General features: G+C 40.3%; 1 protein-coding gene across 1 annotated transcript in view; it reads left to right on the forward strand.

The window, feature by feature from the left end:
- The window catches only part of CENPM (centromere protein M), a 124,041-nt gene extending 103,235 nt beyond the window's left edge, over window positions 1-20,806 (forward strand). Inside the window, exons 5-6 of the mRNA XM_053469099.1 lie at window positions 8,805-8,896; window positions 20,360-20,806. Coding sequence (XP_053325074.1) covers window positions 8,805-8,896; window positions 20,360-20,494 — 227 coding nt within the window. The 3' untranslated portion in view covers window positions 20,495-20,806. The remainder of the gene's footprint in view (window positions 1-8,804; window positions 8,897-20,359) is intronic.
- The last annotated feature ends 374 nt before the right edge of the window (window positions 20,807-21,180 follow it).

Raw genomic sequence — 21,180 nt, forward strand, 5'->3', positions numbered from 1 at the left:
AAGTCTCCAGTCTTTTTCTTGACAAGGAAGATGTTGCTGGCGAAGACCGGCACACCCGGGGCCCGCCCGATCGCGCGTTTCTCCCGAAGGGAAAAAAGCTCTGCATGAACCGCAGCTTGGGTGTCCCGTGACATACGGATAGGGGAAGGGGCCCTGTCCTGATAAGGATGGGAAGCAAAGTCTATGCGAAACCCTCCGACACATTGAAGGATCCAAGGATCCTGAGTTAAATTTTCCCAACAATGAAGGAAATGAACAAGTCTGCCCGCTACAGGAATATAAGGAAGAGAAATAAAAGTCCTTACCTGACTTATGGCCCCGAAGGAGGAGGATGTCCCTCTGCCTCTGGACGAGCCTCTGAAGACCGGGCTTCGATATTGGTAGCGTTGTGCCGCCGAACTTTCCGGAAACTGGGGCCTGTTGCCGCGGAAGGCGGCCCTGCTGGTGACTCGGCCCCTCTGTCGACCAGCCCGGGATAAAAAACGGTCCCCGCCGCGGAACACTTTGCGCAGTGAAGACTGAGCCTTATTCAGGGACGTGAATATAGTAACGTGTTGATTGAGTTCCTTCAGGAACTTGTCCCCAAACAGCAGACCTTTTGCCTCTGGGCCCAGCTCCTTAGTAGCCAGCTCCGCCAGCTTACTGTCCAACTTGTAAAGAGCCGCCTTCCTCCTCTCTGCAGAGATGGCAGCATTAGCGTCGCCTAGAAGACATACGGCGCGTTGCGCCCACTCCCTAACCAGGTAAAGATCCAACTGGGCGCCATCAGTCAAAGCGTCATCCGCCATGGAGAGGACCTGAGTGAGGGGGCCTGTCACGTCCAACAGTTTGCCCTGCGCAGCACGAAGACCCTGTTCGAGACCCTTACGTGGGTCCTTCCCGTTCCTGGTCATGAAAGTGACAAACGAGCTGTCAAACTCGGGAGTGTTCGCCACCTTGTCCGGGACTGTAGGCCTAGGGCATTCCGCGCGCAGCTTCTGACGAGCCTCCTTCTCCAACGGGCGCCGAAGCCAAAAACGGAGAAATTCCGCAATGTGTGATGCAGGAGCCCACTCAGAAGACCTCGGGTGCCTAAGGGTGCGAGGATCAAACATGGGCAGACCAGCCGCGTCCAGGATATCCGCTTCCACCGAAGTAGAGGGCTGGGAGTCCGTGACCGTTTCCCTGATGTAAGAAGGGCCGGCCGTTGGGGAAGACGGTCTGGATGTCTCAGCCGGACACTCGTCCACAATTTCATAATCCCCCGCCAGATCCTTAGCTTCCACTGGGTGTGAAGATGGTTGTGAGTGGTCAAGAAGCGGGGCTTTAGACCTCTTCAGGGGGGCCTTGCCCTTACGGGACACCTCACCCTCGGCCCACTGACGCTTACATGGGTGAATTGGCTCGGCTGCAGGTTGCGACTCCTCAGAGTCCGACATCCCTTCTCTTGAAGGCCGGCTGATGGAAGGCGGCGCCGCCTGGGAAGGGGTGGTATGATCCAAGGCAGCCAGGGCTGTTGGAAGGGATTCGTGTAATGCAGCCTTCAGCCATGCTTGGAGGGCCGATGACATGGGAAGATCTGACTCAGACATGATGGGTCGTTTTATCCCGTATCTGCAATCGTATAGAAAATAGATCAGTGAGATCAGACAGTTGCGGGGGTCATCCGGTGGCACCAAAGAGGGTCACTCAAAGGGCTGGGAATCAGGTCAGAGCCTGTCCCTTATAATAAGGGGGGTTTCCCCTACATCAAGCAGTGACCAGGCACTGCACAAGGCTGGAGCAACAGCTCCTATATATGTTGTCAGCCAGTGGCAGATTCAGTGGCACATAAGTATAATCCAACCTCAAGGGGTACACAATAAACTGTGTGTTTATTTCTTTTAACGAGAACTTTTACTTACAGACATGTGGTACAGCCATGGGAACCAGATTCGCGCCGAGCTATGCCAATCTCTATGTAGCAGATTGGGAAGCCAAATACATTGTAACTAACAACCCGTTCGGTGCGAATCTGGTTCTCTGGAAAAGATACATAGATGACGTACTTATCATTTGGCAGGGAGAAGTGGAAGAACTACATAAATTTTTTAACATATATTAACCACAACAAATACAACCTTACGTTCACATCGTGTATAAACAAACAACAAACAGACTTTTTAGATCTCACCCTTTTTATTGAAAATAACAGGATACATACAAAGATTTTTTTTAAACCCACAGACGGGAATGGTTTTATTGATTTTTCAAGTCGTCATCATCCTAGTTGGCTTAAAAATATACCGAAAGGACAAGTCACTAGAATCCGCAGAAATTGTACCAACGAAGACGACTTTATGATCCAGAGCCACCACCTGCTGAATAAATTTAAGGAAAGGAATTACCCACAAGACCTCTTAACAAATAGTTTAAAATCAATACAAGATAAAAAAAAAAAGAGAGGACTTTATGAATAACAAGAAACAGAGAAATAAAGATGGTTTTGATTTCTCATTCCTCACACAATACAACGATAAGGCACCCAAAATTAAAAAGGCACTGAACAGATGTTGGCCTATACTAAGGGAAGATGGCATTCTACAGAATCACTTATCAGAAAGCCCCAAAATTATTTACAAAAAGCTAGCCAATTTAAAGACCATTGTAGCGCCAAGTGCCCTCCCATTTTTAGAAAGAAAGAAGGACCATCAACATTTTTTAGCAGATAAATCCCCCGGGTTTCCATCGGTGTGGGAGATGCAAAGTGTGTAAAACATGTAAAGCACAACAAAACAGGATAACAACTTTTAAATGCACTAATACAGGGAGGGAATATCAGATTAAAGATTTCATCAACTGCAACACCAAGAATGTGGTATATCTATTAGAATGCTAATGTGGGAAACATTACATTGGCCGCACCACAAGAGAATTGAAGGTCAGAATATTAGAGCATTTAGGAGGAATACGTAATATGAACATAAAACACAGTGTACCCAGACACTGTAATACATGTAAAAAATTCTCCCTACCGGAATTTAAAATCCTGGGTATAGACCTGGTAACCACACACTGGAGAGGAGGAGATATAAATTCGGTTTTATCTAAAAAAGAGACAGAATGGATTTTTAAATTTCAGACTTATAAAAAGGGGGGGCTTAACACCGAATTAGACATACTCACCTTTATGGATTGATCAGCAACATAGAGTATTTTATCAGTATAATATCTATTTTTAACCCCTTAATGACAAAGCCCGTACATGTACGGGCTCAAAATGCATTGTTTTCAATGGGTTTAGGGACCGCCCATTGTCCTTAAGGGGTTAATATATTTTTAATTTATTTTTTTTGTATGTAAATTAATTTATTGAATATATTTATTTATAATGGATTTATCACTGTTAGATTTTTACTATATTTTTTATTTCATAATTATGGGATTAGAATATACCGTATTAATTAAATAATTCATTATCCATTATATTTATAATTAGGAATTTTTAAGTATCCTTTTAGATTGTATTAATTCATTTTTAAGGGCATCTATAATATATAATATATATTTTTATTATATCACCTTTATAATATTCTTTAGGATTAATATTTTAAGAATTAGTTGGTAACTTATATATATACTATCCACACACATACACATTATAACTACATCTCTCTGTATCTCCAAATCATGAACTCTAAAATTATAAATATAAATCTTAAATCATGCACATCTCTAAGAAAATTGATTCCAAAGAAATCATCAATATTTTTAATCATAAAAATATAGATGGGATGTCTCCTTTACTGCACATTATCTACTATAGTCTATACTCCACATAAGTAAATATTTCTCTCTTGATTTTTTTCTCGTGTCCTATTCCTATACTATACCACTTCCACATCCGTCTTATTATAACTATACATTTCCCCCCTGAAATGACTTTCTGATATATTACATCTTCTCCCCTCTACCAATGCACCACAAACGAGTACCGGACAGAGATTTGCTGATGCCGGTTACGCGAGTCATGATGACAGCTGGAACACATGTAACGATGAGGGGAAGCAGAGTACACGCCCACGGGGAGGTCCTCTTGAAACATCACTGAATACTGTGGCGTCCCGGTCGCGTGGAGACGACGCAGGTTGCCTGGAGACGCCGAAAACAACGTAAAGACGCACAGAAGACGCACCCGGAAGTTACGATGGAACAATGAGACATAGGACTTATAAATAGACGGAAGACCGCTACGGACATCATGAAACCTACCACGGACTGAAATTTGAAAATACTTTTCTCCTGAGGAAGCCATAGAAGGTGAAACGCGTTGAGAGAAGTAGAGAGGAGGAGCAGTTTTTCCCTCTACCACCGGACTTTCTATTTTGAAGAGTTTGAGCATTTCTGCAATCCTGTAAGTGCATTCTGACTTTTATCAAACATCTTGAGAAGATACTGCACTTAAAACCCATCTTTTCTCCCAATCCTTCAGCTAATTCACTTTTTCTTGTATGCATATACCTGTAAAGTGCTTTGAGTCCCACCGGGAGAAAAGCGCTATATAACTACTTGTTGTTGTTGTGAAGGGGATTTCCCTGTCTGTGAGGGTCGTAACCCGCTTATGGATAGCTTGCCAATATGGGACAATTCGTGGACAGTGCCACCACAGGTGGATCAGGGAGCCGGGAGAAAGCCCACATCTCCAACAGGAGTCTGCAACAGCAGGATTGTAGCGTGAAGCCACCTCCAAGGGTCGATACCTTACAGCTTATAAGACATTTCCTGATCTCAGTTATTCAGAGAGCAACGGTGAGTCAGGATACAAACTTTGTCCCACTGCTCCTTAGGGTTGTCCCTAACCAGGGTAAGTGGAGATGAGACAGTAGATAAAGATGTGCTCCTCAGTAGTGAGTGCTATACTTGCAATGTGGCCCGGATGAATGGGTGGGCTAAAGAGCGGGTTCTAGCGGGGAAACGACCCAACTGAGAAACCCAGAAGGCCACTATCCACCCCAATCCATTGTTTCTGAGGCAAACCCTGCACCCATTCCAGAATGCGCAACAGATGACAAGCCCTATAGTAGGGCAGGGCAGTGCAAGGCCTCCCTTCAATTTAGGGTGGATCAGGGTACTGTATTTTATGCGAGGGATGTGCCCCCCCCATACAAGAAGGATAATGGCAGAGTGGATCGGGGTGAAGAAAGAGGGCGGGACATGGATAGGAATGGTCTGAAAGAGAGGCGAGGCATGGTATTCATCTTGACGACATTGACTCTGCCCAACCAGGAGACCATGAGTCTTGACCGCTTATGGAAGTTAATTTTGAAGTTGGAGAGTTCTCCATAATCAGCAAGTTCTTTAAGAATAATCGGTAACGAGGTTCTGGGCTGCGAGACCGAAAACAAAAGGTCCTCTGCGTATCCCAGGATTTTATGATGGGTCTGCCCAACCTTCAGGCCTCAAATGTCAGGATTCAACCGTATAGCTTGCATGAGAGGTTCTAATGAGAGCACGAAAAGTAGTGGGGACAAGGGGCAGCACTGGCGCATTCCGTTTGATATGGTGAAGGGGTCAAATAGAGAACCATTTATGCAGATCCTCGCTGTAGGAGATGTATAAAGCGATCAAACCCATGCTAGAAAGCCCGGACCAAACCCCATCTGCCGCAAGGTAGCAAACAGGAACGACCAATCCAGCCTGTTGAACGCTTTCTCGGCTTCTGTGGATAGAAAGATAGTGGGACATGTCGTATGCTTCGCAAAATGCAACAGACTGAGAGCACGTATGGTGCTATCTTGAGCCTCACGGCCTGGGACAAACCCTGTTTGGTCAGGGTGAATGAGTTTACGTAGAAGCGGCATAAGCCGGTTAGCAAGAACTTTCTCAAAAAGTTTGAGGTCTGAATTAAGAGGCGAGATAGGACGGCAACAGCCACAGTGCTCGGGATCCTTACCATCCTTAGGGATAAGCGAGATTGATGCCGACATGGTATGAGTATGAAAGCGCCTGCCCTCCGTAATGGAGTTGAAAGCACTTACGAAATGGTGGCCTAGAGGGTCTTTAAAGTGAGCCTCCCATATTGTAAGACCCAGGGTATAAGATGGCAAATTTTCCTGGAAATAATGTGTTAAAACCTGGGCCATTTCACTTTTGGTAGCATCATCGGAAAGGATAGATTCGTTCAGTCACCAGGAGCGGCCTGAAGGATGAATAAGAGGCAAGTCTACCAGTAGACTCACGGGAGTGTGGTCAGACCATGTGGTCACCCCAATTGAGGCCCTGTGCAGAAGGCAGGTGTGCTACCACTCGGCGTTCCAGTGATGTCAGGTCAGTGCACAGCGCAGATACCTCGTCACTGACCCCTTGTTTGAGCTCCAGGATCAGAGTAGAGAAATTGTTGCTCCATGGAGCCGAGGAAAACAATTGCAGCACTTCTGGAGCGAAGGTTGTTGTGAATGTTGAGGTGCAGGAGCGCCATCCTCAAGGGAGGAAGAACTGGCAGGGGGATCCCGCTGAGTGTGATGCGAGGTCGGCTGGAGTGCGAAAATACTCCCGGAGCGAGGTAGAAATACCGCAGGAGCGGCTGCTCGGGGTAGGGGGTTCCGTAGGCAGCTTTTTGTTGCGACACATTTTAGGGATTATCGTGCAAAATGCTGATGATAAAGGGGGTGAAATGGATTTATCCCCTGCAGGCTGTCCACAATCAGCCCTGCTCAGTAGACTAGGAAAGCACCTGTCTGTGGAAAGTGCTGCTGATGGCCTTTAAAATGCTTTCCTGGAAGATGATACCAAAAATGAATCGTTTAAAGGCCGGTCAAAACCTGGAAGTCTCTGAATTGTCCGGTAGTTGAGAAAAGCTAACTCTACGGACGCTTACAGACGATGCGGAACCCGAATCACCATCGGTTCCCCTGGCAGGAAGCACGGCCCTCCTCCTGCCAGTAGCCTGGTGGAGAGGTGCGAGGAGTGGTGCCCTGTGATGTAATCGTACCGATGTTTTGATGGCTACTTCCAGCAGGATAATGCACCAGGTCACAAAGCTCACATCATCTGACTGGTTTCTTGAACATGACAATATGCCATTGTACTCCAGTGGCCTCCACAGTCACCAGATCTCGATCCAATCGAGCACCTTTGGGATGTGGTGGAACAGGAGATTCGCATCATGGATGTGCAGCTAACAAATCTGCAACAACTGCATGATGCCATCATGTCCATATGAACCAAGATTATGGAGGAATGTTTCCAGCACCTTGTAGAAAGTATGCCATGAAGAATGAAGGCAAAAAGGGGTCCAACCCGGTACTAGCAAGGTGTACCTGATAAAGCGGCCAGTGAGTGTATACTGGGTTGTCTTCTGTAGAAATCCAAGTTTAAAAATCAAAATGAGCATAATCCGATAGAAACACTTTAACACCCCAGAAACATGATTTATCTGTGCATGTGGGACATAGCTGTATCCAGGCAATAATGGTGAATGCAATTGAGTTTTTCTTCAATGTATCCAGAATGTTTTTATGAAAAATGGGGGGGAAAAAAACAAAATATTTCTGCAATGTTTTGCAGATATTGGCAGTAAAATGCCGGTAATGATATACCTTGGGTAAAATACATTTTTTTTTAAAACATATACTTTGCTGAATAGTTTTGAAGTCTGTCGCTGTTGGCAGGGCTCAATACAGAGCATATCAAATTGTATAAACCTTTACTTTGGAAGCAGAAATTAATAGCTTTCCATGTTTGACCTGTAATTACTAAATAGTTTAAAATCTTAGGCAAATGAGGTGTGTCCAAACTAGATTAAAGTAAATGTATTTTGAGATTTGTTTCTGTTTGCGCTGTGTGTATAATGTATAATGGGTTAAATTGTGGACAAATGTTATTTTTCAATTTATTGACCACTTTTTCATGCTAATGGTAATTCATGCTAAATGATAGTGTATATAAATGTTTTTTGAAGAAAAATATGGTTTGTGTGGGTATACTAAATGAGAGAAGGAAAACTACAGTTGAAACAAAACCAAAAATGCTTAAAACTCTAGCATCAAGTGTAAAACGGATGTGTCCTTAAGAAGCAAAGCCAGTACATGACATCTCAGCATTTTGTCCAGAGTCATTGTTGGTGGCATAATCACAGAAAAAAAATATTAAAACTGCTTGTACTACATGCTTTTTTATTAGTGTAATTCTTAAGGAAATATACTGTTTAAAAGTTAACCTCATGACAGCTGAGATCAGTAGAAGCCTGTGGCAGGACCAGCATTATTTAGACTAGACCTGGATATACTTTGGTAATGTTGGTATCCTTTTCTCTTACTAGTTTACCGTTCAGTATATACCACCACTAATTCTCTCTTCTTTAGAAGTTCACTATATTTGTCTATATTTGTCTCTTCTCATTTAGCCATGCATGTGGCGCTAACTTGCTCACTGCGCACTCTTCTGCTACCTCTTAACTGTTGTCTCTCACCTCGTCTTGTGTTCTCTCTCCAAATTAAAATTCTCTTTTCCAACTTTGCAACACTCCCTTGGTTTTGACCACAATGTCCTAACCTGCAACCAGACCATATCCATTCCTTTATATAGGAATATATATAGATATATATAATATATATAGAAGTGTTTTTGTTTGTTTTTTGTTTACTTTTAATATTCAACTGTTTGACCACTTGGACTGAAACTCACAGATGTTAAAATTGGAACTAAAAATTAGTTTAACAATGGAACAGTAAATCTAATTTAATTATATACCGTAATAGCGTTATGCATGAACTGAAACGTTTAGTACACATTACTTGTACTTTGCATAATTCTTATAGATCATCTACTTTAACATTCCTTTTTAGGTGCAGATGTTAAATCCTGTATGGTGGATATTTCTGTAGTGAAGAAGTTGGCAGACAAGCATCTAACCACCCTTCTCCTCTGTCAGCTCGATGTAAGAATATTCTTTGACTTAAACTTTTTTACATTTTTTATTAACTTAAGATCAACTAAATACATATTGAACAAGTGAAGATTAGATTTGGAAATTTTAGTATCAAGTGAATACATTTATTCCATATCAAAGATTACTTTGATATTGAGGGGGGGGGGGCGATGACATAGCACGCGGCGCCGTGAAGCCCAGGGCATGAAACCCAACCCTACCTCAGCGGTATACTCCGCCGGTATTAAACCGGCACTTAAATCAGGTCTGTGCCGGCACCGCTGTTGGGTATTTGGGAGGAACGAGCGGCGAGGCGGCAGCTTAAGATCTACCTCCCTTGAGGCTACGTTCGCGGTATATGCCGTCTCGAGGCTAGCGGCTGTGGCGGCCTGACGTGCTCTGAAGGCCCTGGAGGCTTTTTTGGAGGTTTGTTGGCGGTTCGATGGTGGCCCCCAGGGAGATGGCAAGCTGCTGACTCCCGGAGGAGACGGCGTAGTACACAGGAGCAAGCTGACATCAGAGAGATGCTGACGGGACCTTTAAAGATACAACCCATGCACCAAATTATGAATATAGCCGGACATATGACTGTGGAGGCGATACTTCACTCCAGATAAGTTCTCAAATTCTTTCAACAAATTATGTGTTCAAATTAATATGGTAGTATAACTAATGGACATGTGCATATTAAAATCTCTGATATACACCTCTTCAAGACTATCTTATGAACTTGAAATTTATGAACTTGAAAATTAAGTTATACTAAGAAGATACTCCTAATATAAATTTATATGCTCAAATCTCAAGATTGCTCAAAGATACAGATATATGGTAGTATAACTAATGGATATATGTGCATACTAAAATCTCTGATATACACCTTCTCAAGACTATCCTATGAACTTGAAATTTAAGTTATACTAAGAAGATACTCCTAATATAAATTCATATGGTCAAATCTCAAGATTGCTCAAGGATACAGCTACTAAATGGCAGTATAACTAACGGATATATGTGCATACTAAAATCTCTGATATACATCTTCTCAAGACTATCTTATGAACTTGAAATTTAAGTTATACTAAGAAGATACCTCTAATATAATTTTATATGCTCAAATCTTGAGATTGCTCAAGGTTACAGCTATTATATGGTAGTATAACTAATGGATATATGTGCATATTAAAATCTCTCCGATATACACCTCCTCAAGATGATCTGAACTTGAAATTTAAGTTATGCTAAGAAGATACTTCTAATATAAATATATATGCTCAAATCCTAAGATTGTTCAAGGATACATCTATTATATGGTAGTATAACTAAGGGATATATGTGCATACTAAAATCTCTGATATACATCTCCTCAAGACTATCTCATGAACTTGAAATTTAAGTTATACTAAGAAGACACTATTAATATAAATTTATATGCTCAAATCTTAAGATTGCTCAAAGATACAGCTATATAGACTCTTAGAATCATATTTATATGTGTTTTTTTATATATATATATATATATATATATATATATATATATATATATATATATATATATATATATATATATATATTCTAAAGAAGAGTTGACCGTTGAAGCCGACTATATGGATCTACGAATGTCTTAGACATTTTACAATACGCATTTTTGTGTATGAATTTCGAGTATATTTCAAGAAGGCTCAATCAGGATAAAATTACAAGCACTAACTATATGTTCTGTTTAACCATACGGATATACCGTATTTGCTCGATTATAAGATGACCCTGATTATAAGACGACCCCCAAATCTTAATATTAATTTAGGAAAAAAAGAAAAAGCCTGAATATAAGACGACCCTATAGGAAAAAAGTTTTACCAGTAAATGTTAATTCATTTAAACAATTTTTTTAATAAAAGCTATGCTTGAGAAGAATATTTTGGTTTTATTTCCTTCTATTTTCCAACCTGCCCCCCAGTTATGCACATCTGCCCCAGAAGTGCCTTATACCTCCTATATGCCACTGTGCCCCATGATATGCCTTTTAACCCTCTAAATGCCACTGTGCCCCATGATATGCCTTTTAACCCTATATGCCACTGTGCCCCATGATATGCCTTTTAACCCTGTATGTCACTCTGGCACTTAGAGGGTTAAAAGGCATATTATGGGGAAAAGTGGCATATAGGGAGGTTTAAGGCATTTCAGGAGGCAGAGTGGCATTAAAGGGGTTAAAAGGCATTTCACAGAGCACTCTGCCTCCACAAATGCCTTACACCCCCCATTTAACACTCCCTCTCCCTCCTCCAAACTTACCGGTGCTTCTGAGTTGGGGGGGCGCATAACACAGGAGGGTCCAGGTCCCCTGCATCTGAGCCCCAGGTGCTTAGTCCGGGCAGCATGTAGAGCTCCACGCGAATCGCGTAGAGCTCTACACGCTGCCCGGACTAAGCACTGGGGAGTCAGAAGCACCGGTAAGTTGGAGGGGGGGGGCATAACACAGGAGGATGCAGGTCCCCTGCATCCTCCTGTGTTATGCCCCCCCTCCAACTTACCGGTGCATCTGAGTCCCCGGTGCTTAGTCCGGGCAGCGTGTAGAGTTCTACGCGATTGTATCGTGTAGAGCTCTACGCGATTGTATCGCGTAGAGCTCTACACACAGCCTGGACTAAGCACCAGGGACTCAGATGCACCGGTAAGTCGGGTCGGGTGTTAACACAAGAGGATCCAGGTCCCCTGCATCTGGGTCCCCAGTGCTTAGTCCGGGAAGCGTGTAGAGCTCTACGCGATTGTATCGCGTAGAGCTCTACACGCAGCCCGGACTAAGCACCGGGGACTCAGAAGCACCGGTAAGTTGGGGGGGGGTTAACACAGGAGGATCCAGGTCCTCTGCATCGCTGCGGGGGATCTGGATCTTAGTCTCATAATCAGACCTATTTGAGGTCTGATTATAAGACGACCCTGATTATAAGACGAGGGTTATTTTTCAGAGCATTTGCTCTGGAAAAAACCTTGTCTTATAATCGAGCAAATACGGTATATATATTTTCTAGACATACTGTTACATACATCTAAAGATTACTTTATGAAATTGAACTGTAAGGTATCTTAAGAAGGCATTTTCACCTTATTGGTAAGGGATAAAAGGAGTGTGTTGACTTTCCTGCAAGTAATAAGTCTTGTAATAATTGTATTCCAAGTAAAGATTAAAATAAATATGCTCTGAAAAAACAGAAATCAAAGCATAAGAGAATACCTAAGAAGAAAAAACGATGGCGACAAAAAGGATAACTGAAAAAGCCTCAAAGGGAGAAAAGAGAGATGAAAATAAGGATAGACCAGACAAAAGATTGTCTTTCTTCTCTCCTCAAACCTCTAAACCTGAAACAGAGAGATCAGATCCAGATTTCATGATGAATTGATCTAGTTCGGGTGAAGAGGAATAACATATTAGAAGTTTGCCATCAGTAGAACTTACATCTCAAATTCAAGAACATTTGAAAATAGCGCTTGAGTATAGTATTGGAATAAAGCAAGAAGGACAGGTTCCTATATGGGAACGTTGCCACAGGACAGCAAAAGCAGCCAATTTATCCCCAGAGATCCCTCGCGACGTCCTCATTTTTTGTAGAGAAAATTATCTTGACTTATGAGTTCAAAACATGGACATTTGACACGCCTGAGAACCTGAGGAAATGGTTACAAGACCATAACATACAAGGAACTTTAAAAAATTAGATACGAGGTGGGGGGGGCGGGGAGATTTTTTCCTTAAGACAGATTTATTATTATATTTAAATTGTTTAATAATTTAATATACAAATTAATGAGGTGATACAAATAAGGTAGCACGTCATGTTATAAACAAGTATACATATTTCTATTTTATTTCGCACCAAGTTTTTTAAATGATTAAGAAGATGATGGAATGCATAGAAAGTACCCTAGGATACTAAAACTTATAAATAAGACCTACTATGTAGGACACATATTAATTTATTATACAAGATTTAAGAAACACATTAATTCACTATATAAGATTTAATAAACATATTATAATACGAAGGAGTATAAGATAAAACACAGATATAATATATACTGCTTAATGACACGTTATTAAACACACTTTATTTTTTTTTTTATTTTTTTTCATATTATAATACGAAGGAGTATAAGATAAAACACAGATATAATATATACTGCTTAATGACACGTTGTTAAGCACACTTTATTTTTATTTTTTTAAGACTTTTTATATTTATTATTATATTTAAATTGTTTAACAATTTAATATACAAATTAATAAGGTGATATAAATAAGGTAGCACGTCACATTATTAATAATTGTACACATTTTTAATTTACTTGACACCAAGTTTTTTGAATGATTAAGAAGATGATGGAATGTACAGAAAGTATCCTAGGATACTAAAATTTACAAATAAGACTCACGTAAGACACATTAATTCACTACACAAGATTTAAGAAACACATTCATTTACTTTATAAGATTTAATAAATATATTATAATATGAAGGAGTATAAGACAAAGCACAGATATAATATATACTGCTTAAAGTCATGCTAACAAATATATATATATATATAAATACATTTTTTTTATTTTTTATTTTTTTCTTTCTCTCCCTCCCTTTTTGGGAATTAGCTCTGGGCTTCACATTGCCAACATTATTCCACAATAACAACATGGGGGTTGACTGTGGAAGCAGGCAGTGGTATCTGGTGATACACTATCTGCATGTATATGTTTTTTATGTTATGTGTAATGATGTTTTATATATATGTTGATTCCAAGTCTTTCTTATATAAATTGAATTTGATGTGTGATTTAAAGGATGATAATCAAAAATTTGATGGGCCTGATTAAATTCGGCACAATAAATACGCAAGGCCTCAATTCCCCTCAAAAAAGGGCTTTAGTACTCCATAGACTATGGAAAGAGAAAATAAATGTCTGTTTTCTACAAGAGACTCCTGGAAAAAACTTTAAAAATAAAACAGGGTCCATTGATATGGATGGGGGATTTTAACTGCATCTTGGATCCCCAGTTAGATAAAATGACATGTAAAGGATTAACTATGGACCGAAATATTTTTTCTCAAGCACGCAGATTGCAAGCGTTATTAAAAAAACATTCTCTTTATGATGTATGGAGAATATTTCACACAACAGAAAAAGATTATACTTGCTTTTCAAAGACACACTCCACTTATTCACGAATAGATTTAATCCTGGGAGATTGTGGCCTAGTATCCAAAATACATGACATCACATGGTCAGACCACAATCTGGTAACAATGGATATTGATGAAGTAGGAGAAAAATTAAGGAATGATTGAAGACTAAATCATAATTTAACAAAAAAAAATGGCAGACATTAAACGTATTAAAAGATTAACACAACTTTTCTTTGCAGTAAATGATGTGGAAGAAATGTCCACATCAAATCTCTGGTGCACATATAAAGCTGTGATAAGGGGGCATTTTATTAAATTAGGCGCAGAGGCAAAAAAAAAAAAAGCAGAAGCTAAACTTTCTGATTTGTATTTTTCTTTATTTCAGTTAAATAAAATTAATAAACAGATTCCATCTAAAATTAACACAGAGAAAATCGAGGCTCTAAGAACGAAGATAAATACAAAGCTCATCGAACAGACTAATAAAGTGCTAATGGCATTAAATTCCAAAAGATATTATAAAGGAAACAAAGCTGATAAATGTTAACAAATCAGTTAAAAAAAAAAAGAGAGAAAAGAAAAATATATCTAAAATAGTATATAAAGGTAGGACCTATATGGCTCCAGACGAAATAGGCCAAGCATTTAATAACTCTTTTAGGGCTTTATATAATTTACCAGACCTACATGACTATTTTCTCTCACTAATGGCACGCGTCAGGGCTGCCCCCTCTCTCCACTCCTTTATGTTTTAACCTTGGAGCCACTGGCAAGGGATATTAAAGCGGATCAAAACATTAAGGGTTGTGGAAAGGAGGGAACACAAAAAATAAAACTATATGCAGATGATATATTACTCACGGTTAGGGATCCAATAACGTCAGTCAAACATATCATGAAGTGGATAGATCAATATAGCAGCGTATCTAATTATAAGTTAAATATTGATAAATCGATAGCTCTAGCATATAATCTTGATAGTATTCAAAAGCAACAGATTGAAATATTGGGTTTTAAATGGGCTAAAGATTCCCTTACATATTTAGGAATAAGAATCAATAAAACACCAAAGTCTTGGATGGAGATTAGCCTTCTCCCCCTAATCAAAGACATGAATGCCTCTTTTAAAAAGTGGCGAGGATTATTTATCTCATGGTGGGGGAGATTAAATGTGGTCAATTCATATGTTTTGCCTAAATACATTTATATATTTAGGATGATCCCACATATGGTCCCCACAAGCTGGTTAGATTTAATCCAACAATATATCAATAAATGTATATGGGGATCAAAAAAACCCAGGCTAAAATTGCAAGTAATGGCAAAAAAGAAGAATAATAGTTTTAGGACTCCCTCTTGTGAGGGAATACGCATTAGCGGCTCTGTTCACACATGCCATTCAGACCCAAAATAATAAAGCGATACAGGAGTTATGGCATAGAGAGGAATTACCAAAGAAATATCCTCATAAAGAATTACAGCCTTTGTTCTGGATCTCCTCTAGGAAAGCTATAGAATATACTGAATTTAGGAACCAGTTTAGCACTTCAACATCTTGTAAGAAATTGGCATTGGGTTAAAGCCAAACTTGGACTTGGAGATCTGTTAATAACTAGCCTTCCTCCATCTATAATAGAACATATGAATGAAAACCTAATGAAATGCTGATTTCATGCAGATGTTTTAAAATTCAATAACAATTATCATGCAAACATTATAATGTCACTGGACCCCATCTAGTTCTGTGATTGTGCTTCATGACACCAGCATCTCTACAATCACTTTATTTGCTCAAATGATGTGCTCCAGTGCTTAAATATTGAAGCATTTAGCAACACCAAAAAAAAAGTTACAGGGCCCTTGTGTGATCGTTCTCAGGCACGATCACATTCGTCTTATTCAATATGGTGGAGGCCAGCTGCTTCAAAAGAGGGATCGATCAATGAGGACCAGATGTCAGAATTCCAACTTGAAAAAGGTCAAATGTGGCCTTTTAGCCCCCAAAAATGACAAACCTATGTACTCAGGACACATTTTATAAAGTCATACCTGAAGTACAATGTGTGTGGGGGGGGAATACAAAAAAAAGTCTACTTTGTGAAGGCTGATGGTAGAATTGGTGCATGGGAAGGGTTTAAATATCAGCATTTCAAATGCCCTGGGGTTTTTTGTTTTCAAAAAATATGGTTTGATGGGGTAGATTGAATTGGCTGGCTTTAAAGGGGCGCTAAGTAGGACATGGGCACAGGATGATCAAATGTCAACGTTCCGAAATGAAAAACTGAAACGTTTATGTCCCAATGTGGCCTTTTCACTAGGGATGCACCGAAATTTTAATTCTGGACCGAAACAGAAAATTGTTCTCCTATCGTGCCAAGTCAGCCAGTATACTCTGGAATCTGGGTATGTCTGGGCATGATAAGAATGTGATTGTTAGCAATCCTATATATTTAATATAGCAATCACGCTCCTATCATGCACAAGCAGCCAATACGTGCTGAAACCTGGCTAGCTGCCCCCTTGTGTATTGATGCTGCCAGCAGTATGGGGTCTGCACATCACTAACAACCTCCCCCTCTTACACATCCATCACACATATTCATTCATTTACTCATTCACAAACATTAATTCCCTCAATCATGCATACTCGTTCATACACCTTCCCTCACCCCCTTACCTGAACTGCAGATTTCCCGGTGCCGCTCGCAGACTTCCGCAGGGGCCCTGCTGCTTCCCTCTGCGTTGCTTGCACTCTGTGCGAACAATTGCTCTTGTTCCGCCCAGGGGAGGCAGGAAAGGAGCAGAGTCATGTGACCTGGCGTACATTCACTCCGCTGGGTTCCTGCTTCCCCTGGGTGGACAGGAGTCGTTGCTTACACTATTTGTGCGAGCAACGCATAGGTAAGCAGCAGGGCCTGTGTGGATGATTATTTTCGGCCGTCTTTTAAAAAAAAAAAAACAGCATTTTGTCGATGATACTTTACACCCTCCAATAACCTGACAAACCTATACATGGGTGGTACTCTGAACAAAAATAGTGAACATTACATTTCTCAATCATAGCTTTTATTTTAAAAAAAATTGTTTACCTAGTTTACGTGAATTAATATTTACTAGTAAAACTTTTTTCCCACAGGGTCGTCTTATATTCAGGCTCCCCCCCCCAAATTAATATTCAGATTTGGGGGGGGTCGTCTTATAATCGAACAAATACGGTATGTCCTGTTTACTGAGTGTACAACACTGCAGGATATGATGACTTTATATAAAACATGTTAAGATATATTGGTACCAAAGCTTGTACTTACCTTGAGTCTATATAGAGTCCAAGGCAGGTAAGACTAATATATGTATTTGTCATAATAGAACCAGAAATAGTTTGGATTTTTTTTGTAAACCTGCACATCGTATGTGAAGGATAACTATGCTATCACAACTAACTTTTAACATTTTATCAAGCATCATGTCTTTATAAATATTTGCTGTTTGAGATTGGCAGTACTACATTTAAATGCCATGAGGCTGAATGCTCCCCATAAAAGGAGGCCGGTACTAGAGGAAGCAGGGAAAACCTACTTAGTGTGTTAACAAGAAAGCTACTTTCATGCCATTTCCAATATACCTAAGATACAGTGGATATAAAAAGTCTACACACCCCTGTTAAAATGTCAGGTTCTTGTGATTTTAAAGAATGAGTCAAAGATAAATCATGTCAGAACTTTTTCCACCTTTGATGTGACCTATAACGTGAACAATTCAGTTATAAAAAAAACTCACAATAACCTGGTTGTATTTCACAACCAATACCAGCATTTGAAATACCTTGGTGTGTCTAGCTGGTTTGATGGGGTAAATTGCATTGGCTGGCTTTAAAGTTACCCGAAATAGCACATGAGGCAGAATGACCAGATTTGGAAAAAGATTGGTTTTGAAATAGCAAAACGTTACTTTTACTTTATTGTCAAATAACTTGCAGAAAAAAGCAAAAAAAAACCCATCAAAATGCTGATAATTTCTAAGCTCAGGACAAATAGTAGAATCTATTTAGCAGTTTTTTCATTAGCTTTATTTGTAAAAGATTTTTCAAGTAGTGAAAAAGTGGGGTGTTTTTCCAATTTTTCATTTTTTTTTTTTAATAGGAAATTAGTCTTGCTTTAATTTTAAGCACAATACTTCTGTTAAGAGTTGTGCCTCATACTTTTACTTAGTTGCTGAGGTACTCTCTGGAAAAAGAGCATTTATATCGTCCCATCTTTTTCCTCGTGCATGCTAAACAAAAAGAAAAATAGCAATAGAAAACCTAATAGTGTCGTAAAGGTCTTTCCGCCTTAGTAAGTTTAGTCAATTGATGTGGTTAAGTTAAATTGCAGAATTATGCTAAAGAAACAAACAATAGGAAGAAAATAACACTTTTTCACAAGAATGACAACAGTTTTTCACCTTTAGTGCACTTGCTTTTGAGGGATACAAATCCCATTATCATCCTGGTGAATGGCCATGGGAGTAGTAGTCCACAAAAAATCACCAGCCTGTTTTTAATGTCTTTTTTATATACCGTATTTGCTCGATTATAAGACGACCCCCCAAAGTCTGAATATTAATTTATGAAAAAAAGAAAAAGCCTGAATATAAGACGACCCTATAGGAAAAAAGTTTTACCAGTAAATGTTAATTCATGTAAACTATGTGAACAATTGTTTGTTAATAAAAGCTATGATTGAGAAAAAAAAATTCTTGTTTTTATTTCCTTTTTTTTTAACCTGCCCCCCCAGTTATGCACATCTACACCAAGGCTTGCCACTCTGCCCCAGAAATGCCTTATACCCCCTATATGCCACTGTGCCCCATGATATGCCTTTTAACCCTCTAAATGCCACTGTGCCCCATGATATGCCTTTTGACCCCCTATGTGCCACTCTGCCTCCAGAATTGCCTTATACCCCTAAATGCCACTCTGGCATTTAGGGGGTTAAAAGGCATATTATGGGGCAGAGAGTCGTATAGGGAGGTATAAGGCATTTCAGGAGGCAGAGTGGCGTATAGAGGGTTAAAAGGCATTTCTGGAGGCAGAGTGGCATTAAGGGGGTTAAAAGGCATTTCACAGAGCACTCTGCCTCCAGAAATGCCTTATGCCTCCTCATTTAACACTCCCTCCCCCCAACTTACCGGTGCTTCTGAGTCCCCGGTGCTTAGTCCGGGCAGTGTGTAGAGCTCTACGCGATTCGCGTAGACAATTTCCGCTTGAGTTGTCTACGCGAATCGCGTAGAGCTCTACACGCTGTCCGGACTAAGCACCAGGGACTAAGAAGCACTGGTAAATTGGGGGGGGGGCATAACACAGGAGGATCCAGGTCCCCTGCATCTGAGTCCCCGGTGCTTAGTCCGGGCAGCGTGTACACGCTGCCCGGACTAAGCACCGGGGACTCAGAAGCACCGGTAAGTTGGGGGAGGGGGCATAACACAGGAGGATCCAGGTCCCCTGCATTGCTGCTGGGGATCTGGATCCTCCTGTCTGGTAACTTCAGCTGCTGCCAGCTCTTACACCGGACGTCTATCACTGAGCGCCGTCGAAAGTGCCGGCAGCAGCGGAGGTTGTCTACGCACATCTGGCATATAGGGGTATAAGGCATTTCTGGAGGCAGAGTGGCATATAGGGGGTTAAAAGGCATTTCTTGGGGCAGAGTGGCATAAAGGGGGTTTAAGGCATTTCTGGAGGCAGAGTGGCATATAGGGAGTTGAAGGCATATCAGAGAATCAGAGTGGCATATAGGGGGTATAAGGCATATCAGGGAGGCAGAGTGGTATATAGGGGGTATAAGGCATTTCTGGGGGCAGATGTGCATAACTGGCGGGCAGGTTGGCAAATAAAAGGAAATAAAAACAAAAAAATATATTTTTCTCAATCCTAGCTTTTTTTAAATATGAAAAATAGTTTACATGAATTAATATTTACTAGTAAAACTTTTTATCTATAGGGTCATCTTATTTTCAGGCTTTTTATTTTTTTCCTAAATTAATATTCAGATTTTGGGGGGTCGTCTTATAATCAGGGTCGTTTTATAATGAAGCTAATACGTTATAATGTCTCGGCACTCCCATTCAGAAGAGCCATTGTTTTAAAGTTGCCTTGATCACTTGCATATCCTACAAGACCCTCTTGCAGATGTACGTCAGTATGCATTGAGTGCAGATGGAATGTTTAGTATATGTACATTTTTCTGTATTTTCAGATTGTAGTTTTTTAGTACCTGACATCTAGTATATTCATGATTTGTATTATTTTTTTTTCAGAATGAAGAGGATGTTGCCTGTTCAGCTCAACGGATTTTACATAACTTGGAGATATGTGCTGGGCTGGTGCCTGGTGTTTCAGCACTGTACTTGACTCCGCTAATTAGTAACTGTTTAGCCTTTGACCAGTCTTAGCTCAAAGAACTTCAACAAAAATTGCTGTGTAAAGTAGGTTAGGAATTTTACTGATAGGAAGTTTTGTTTCATATCTATTTTCTTTCTTATTAATTTGAAGTCGTACCCATCTGATCTGCAGTGCGGTCGTTTAAAATGTCTCAGCTCTTGTTAAAGTAGCAAGCCTTCTTAGAGGACTCTTCTATGTCAAAATAGGGTTCACTATTGTTTTGCAATAATTTTATTTTTCATATGCTCAATAATTGAGTTTGTGATGTTCTTGTCATTGTATTTTTCAGATATGTAAAATAAAGAAACAATTGGGGGCAACAACTGCAATTAAATGTTTGCAATAACTGGCAAAGAATCTTTCACAAAGGTGTGGAGAAATTTTGGCCAACTCTTCTTTGCAGAATTGTTTTCATCGTTAAATCAACTAAATTAAAACTTCATTAATCCCCTATAGACGTACCGGGACGTCCAAAAAACGCCCACTAAGAAACCCCTATGGACGTACCGGTGCGTCTAGCCCTTCGTGCAGCATCAGGGACACATCCCTGCCGCTGCACGGGAGACCAGGCTGTCGTTTGACAGCCTGGACTCCCCCCTGGCAGCAGAAGCCAGCGTCACCCCAAATGAAACATAGGTCTACTAAAGCAAAATGTAAAAATTTCACATTTGGAATCTGTAACGCGCATTGTCCCGTT

The sequence above is a fragment of the Spea bombifrons genome, chromosome 6, assembly GCF_027358695.1.
Source record: "Spea bombifrons isolate aSpeBom1 chromosome 6, aSpeBom1.2.pri, whole genome shotgun sequence".
In the NCBI taxonomy this organism is placed as follows: Eukaryota; Metazoa; Chordata; class Amphibia; order Anura; family Pelobatidae; genus Spea; species Spea bombifrons.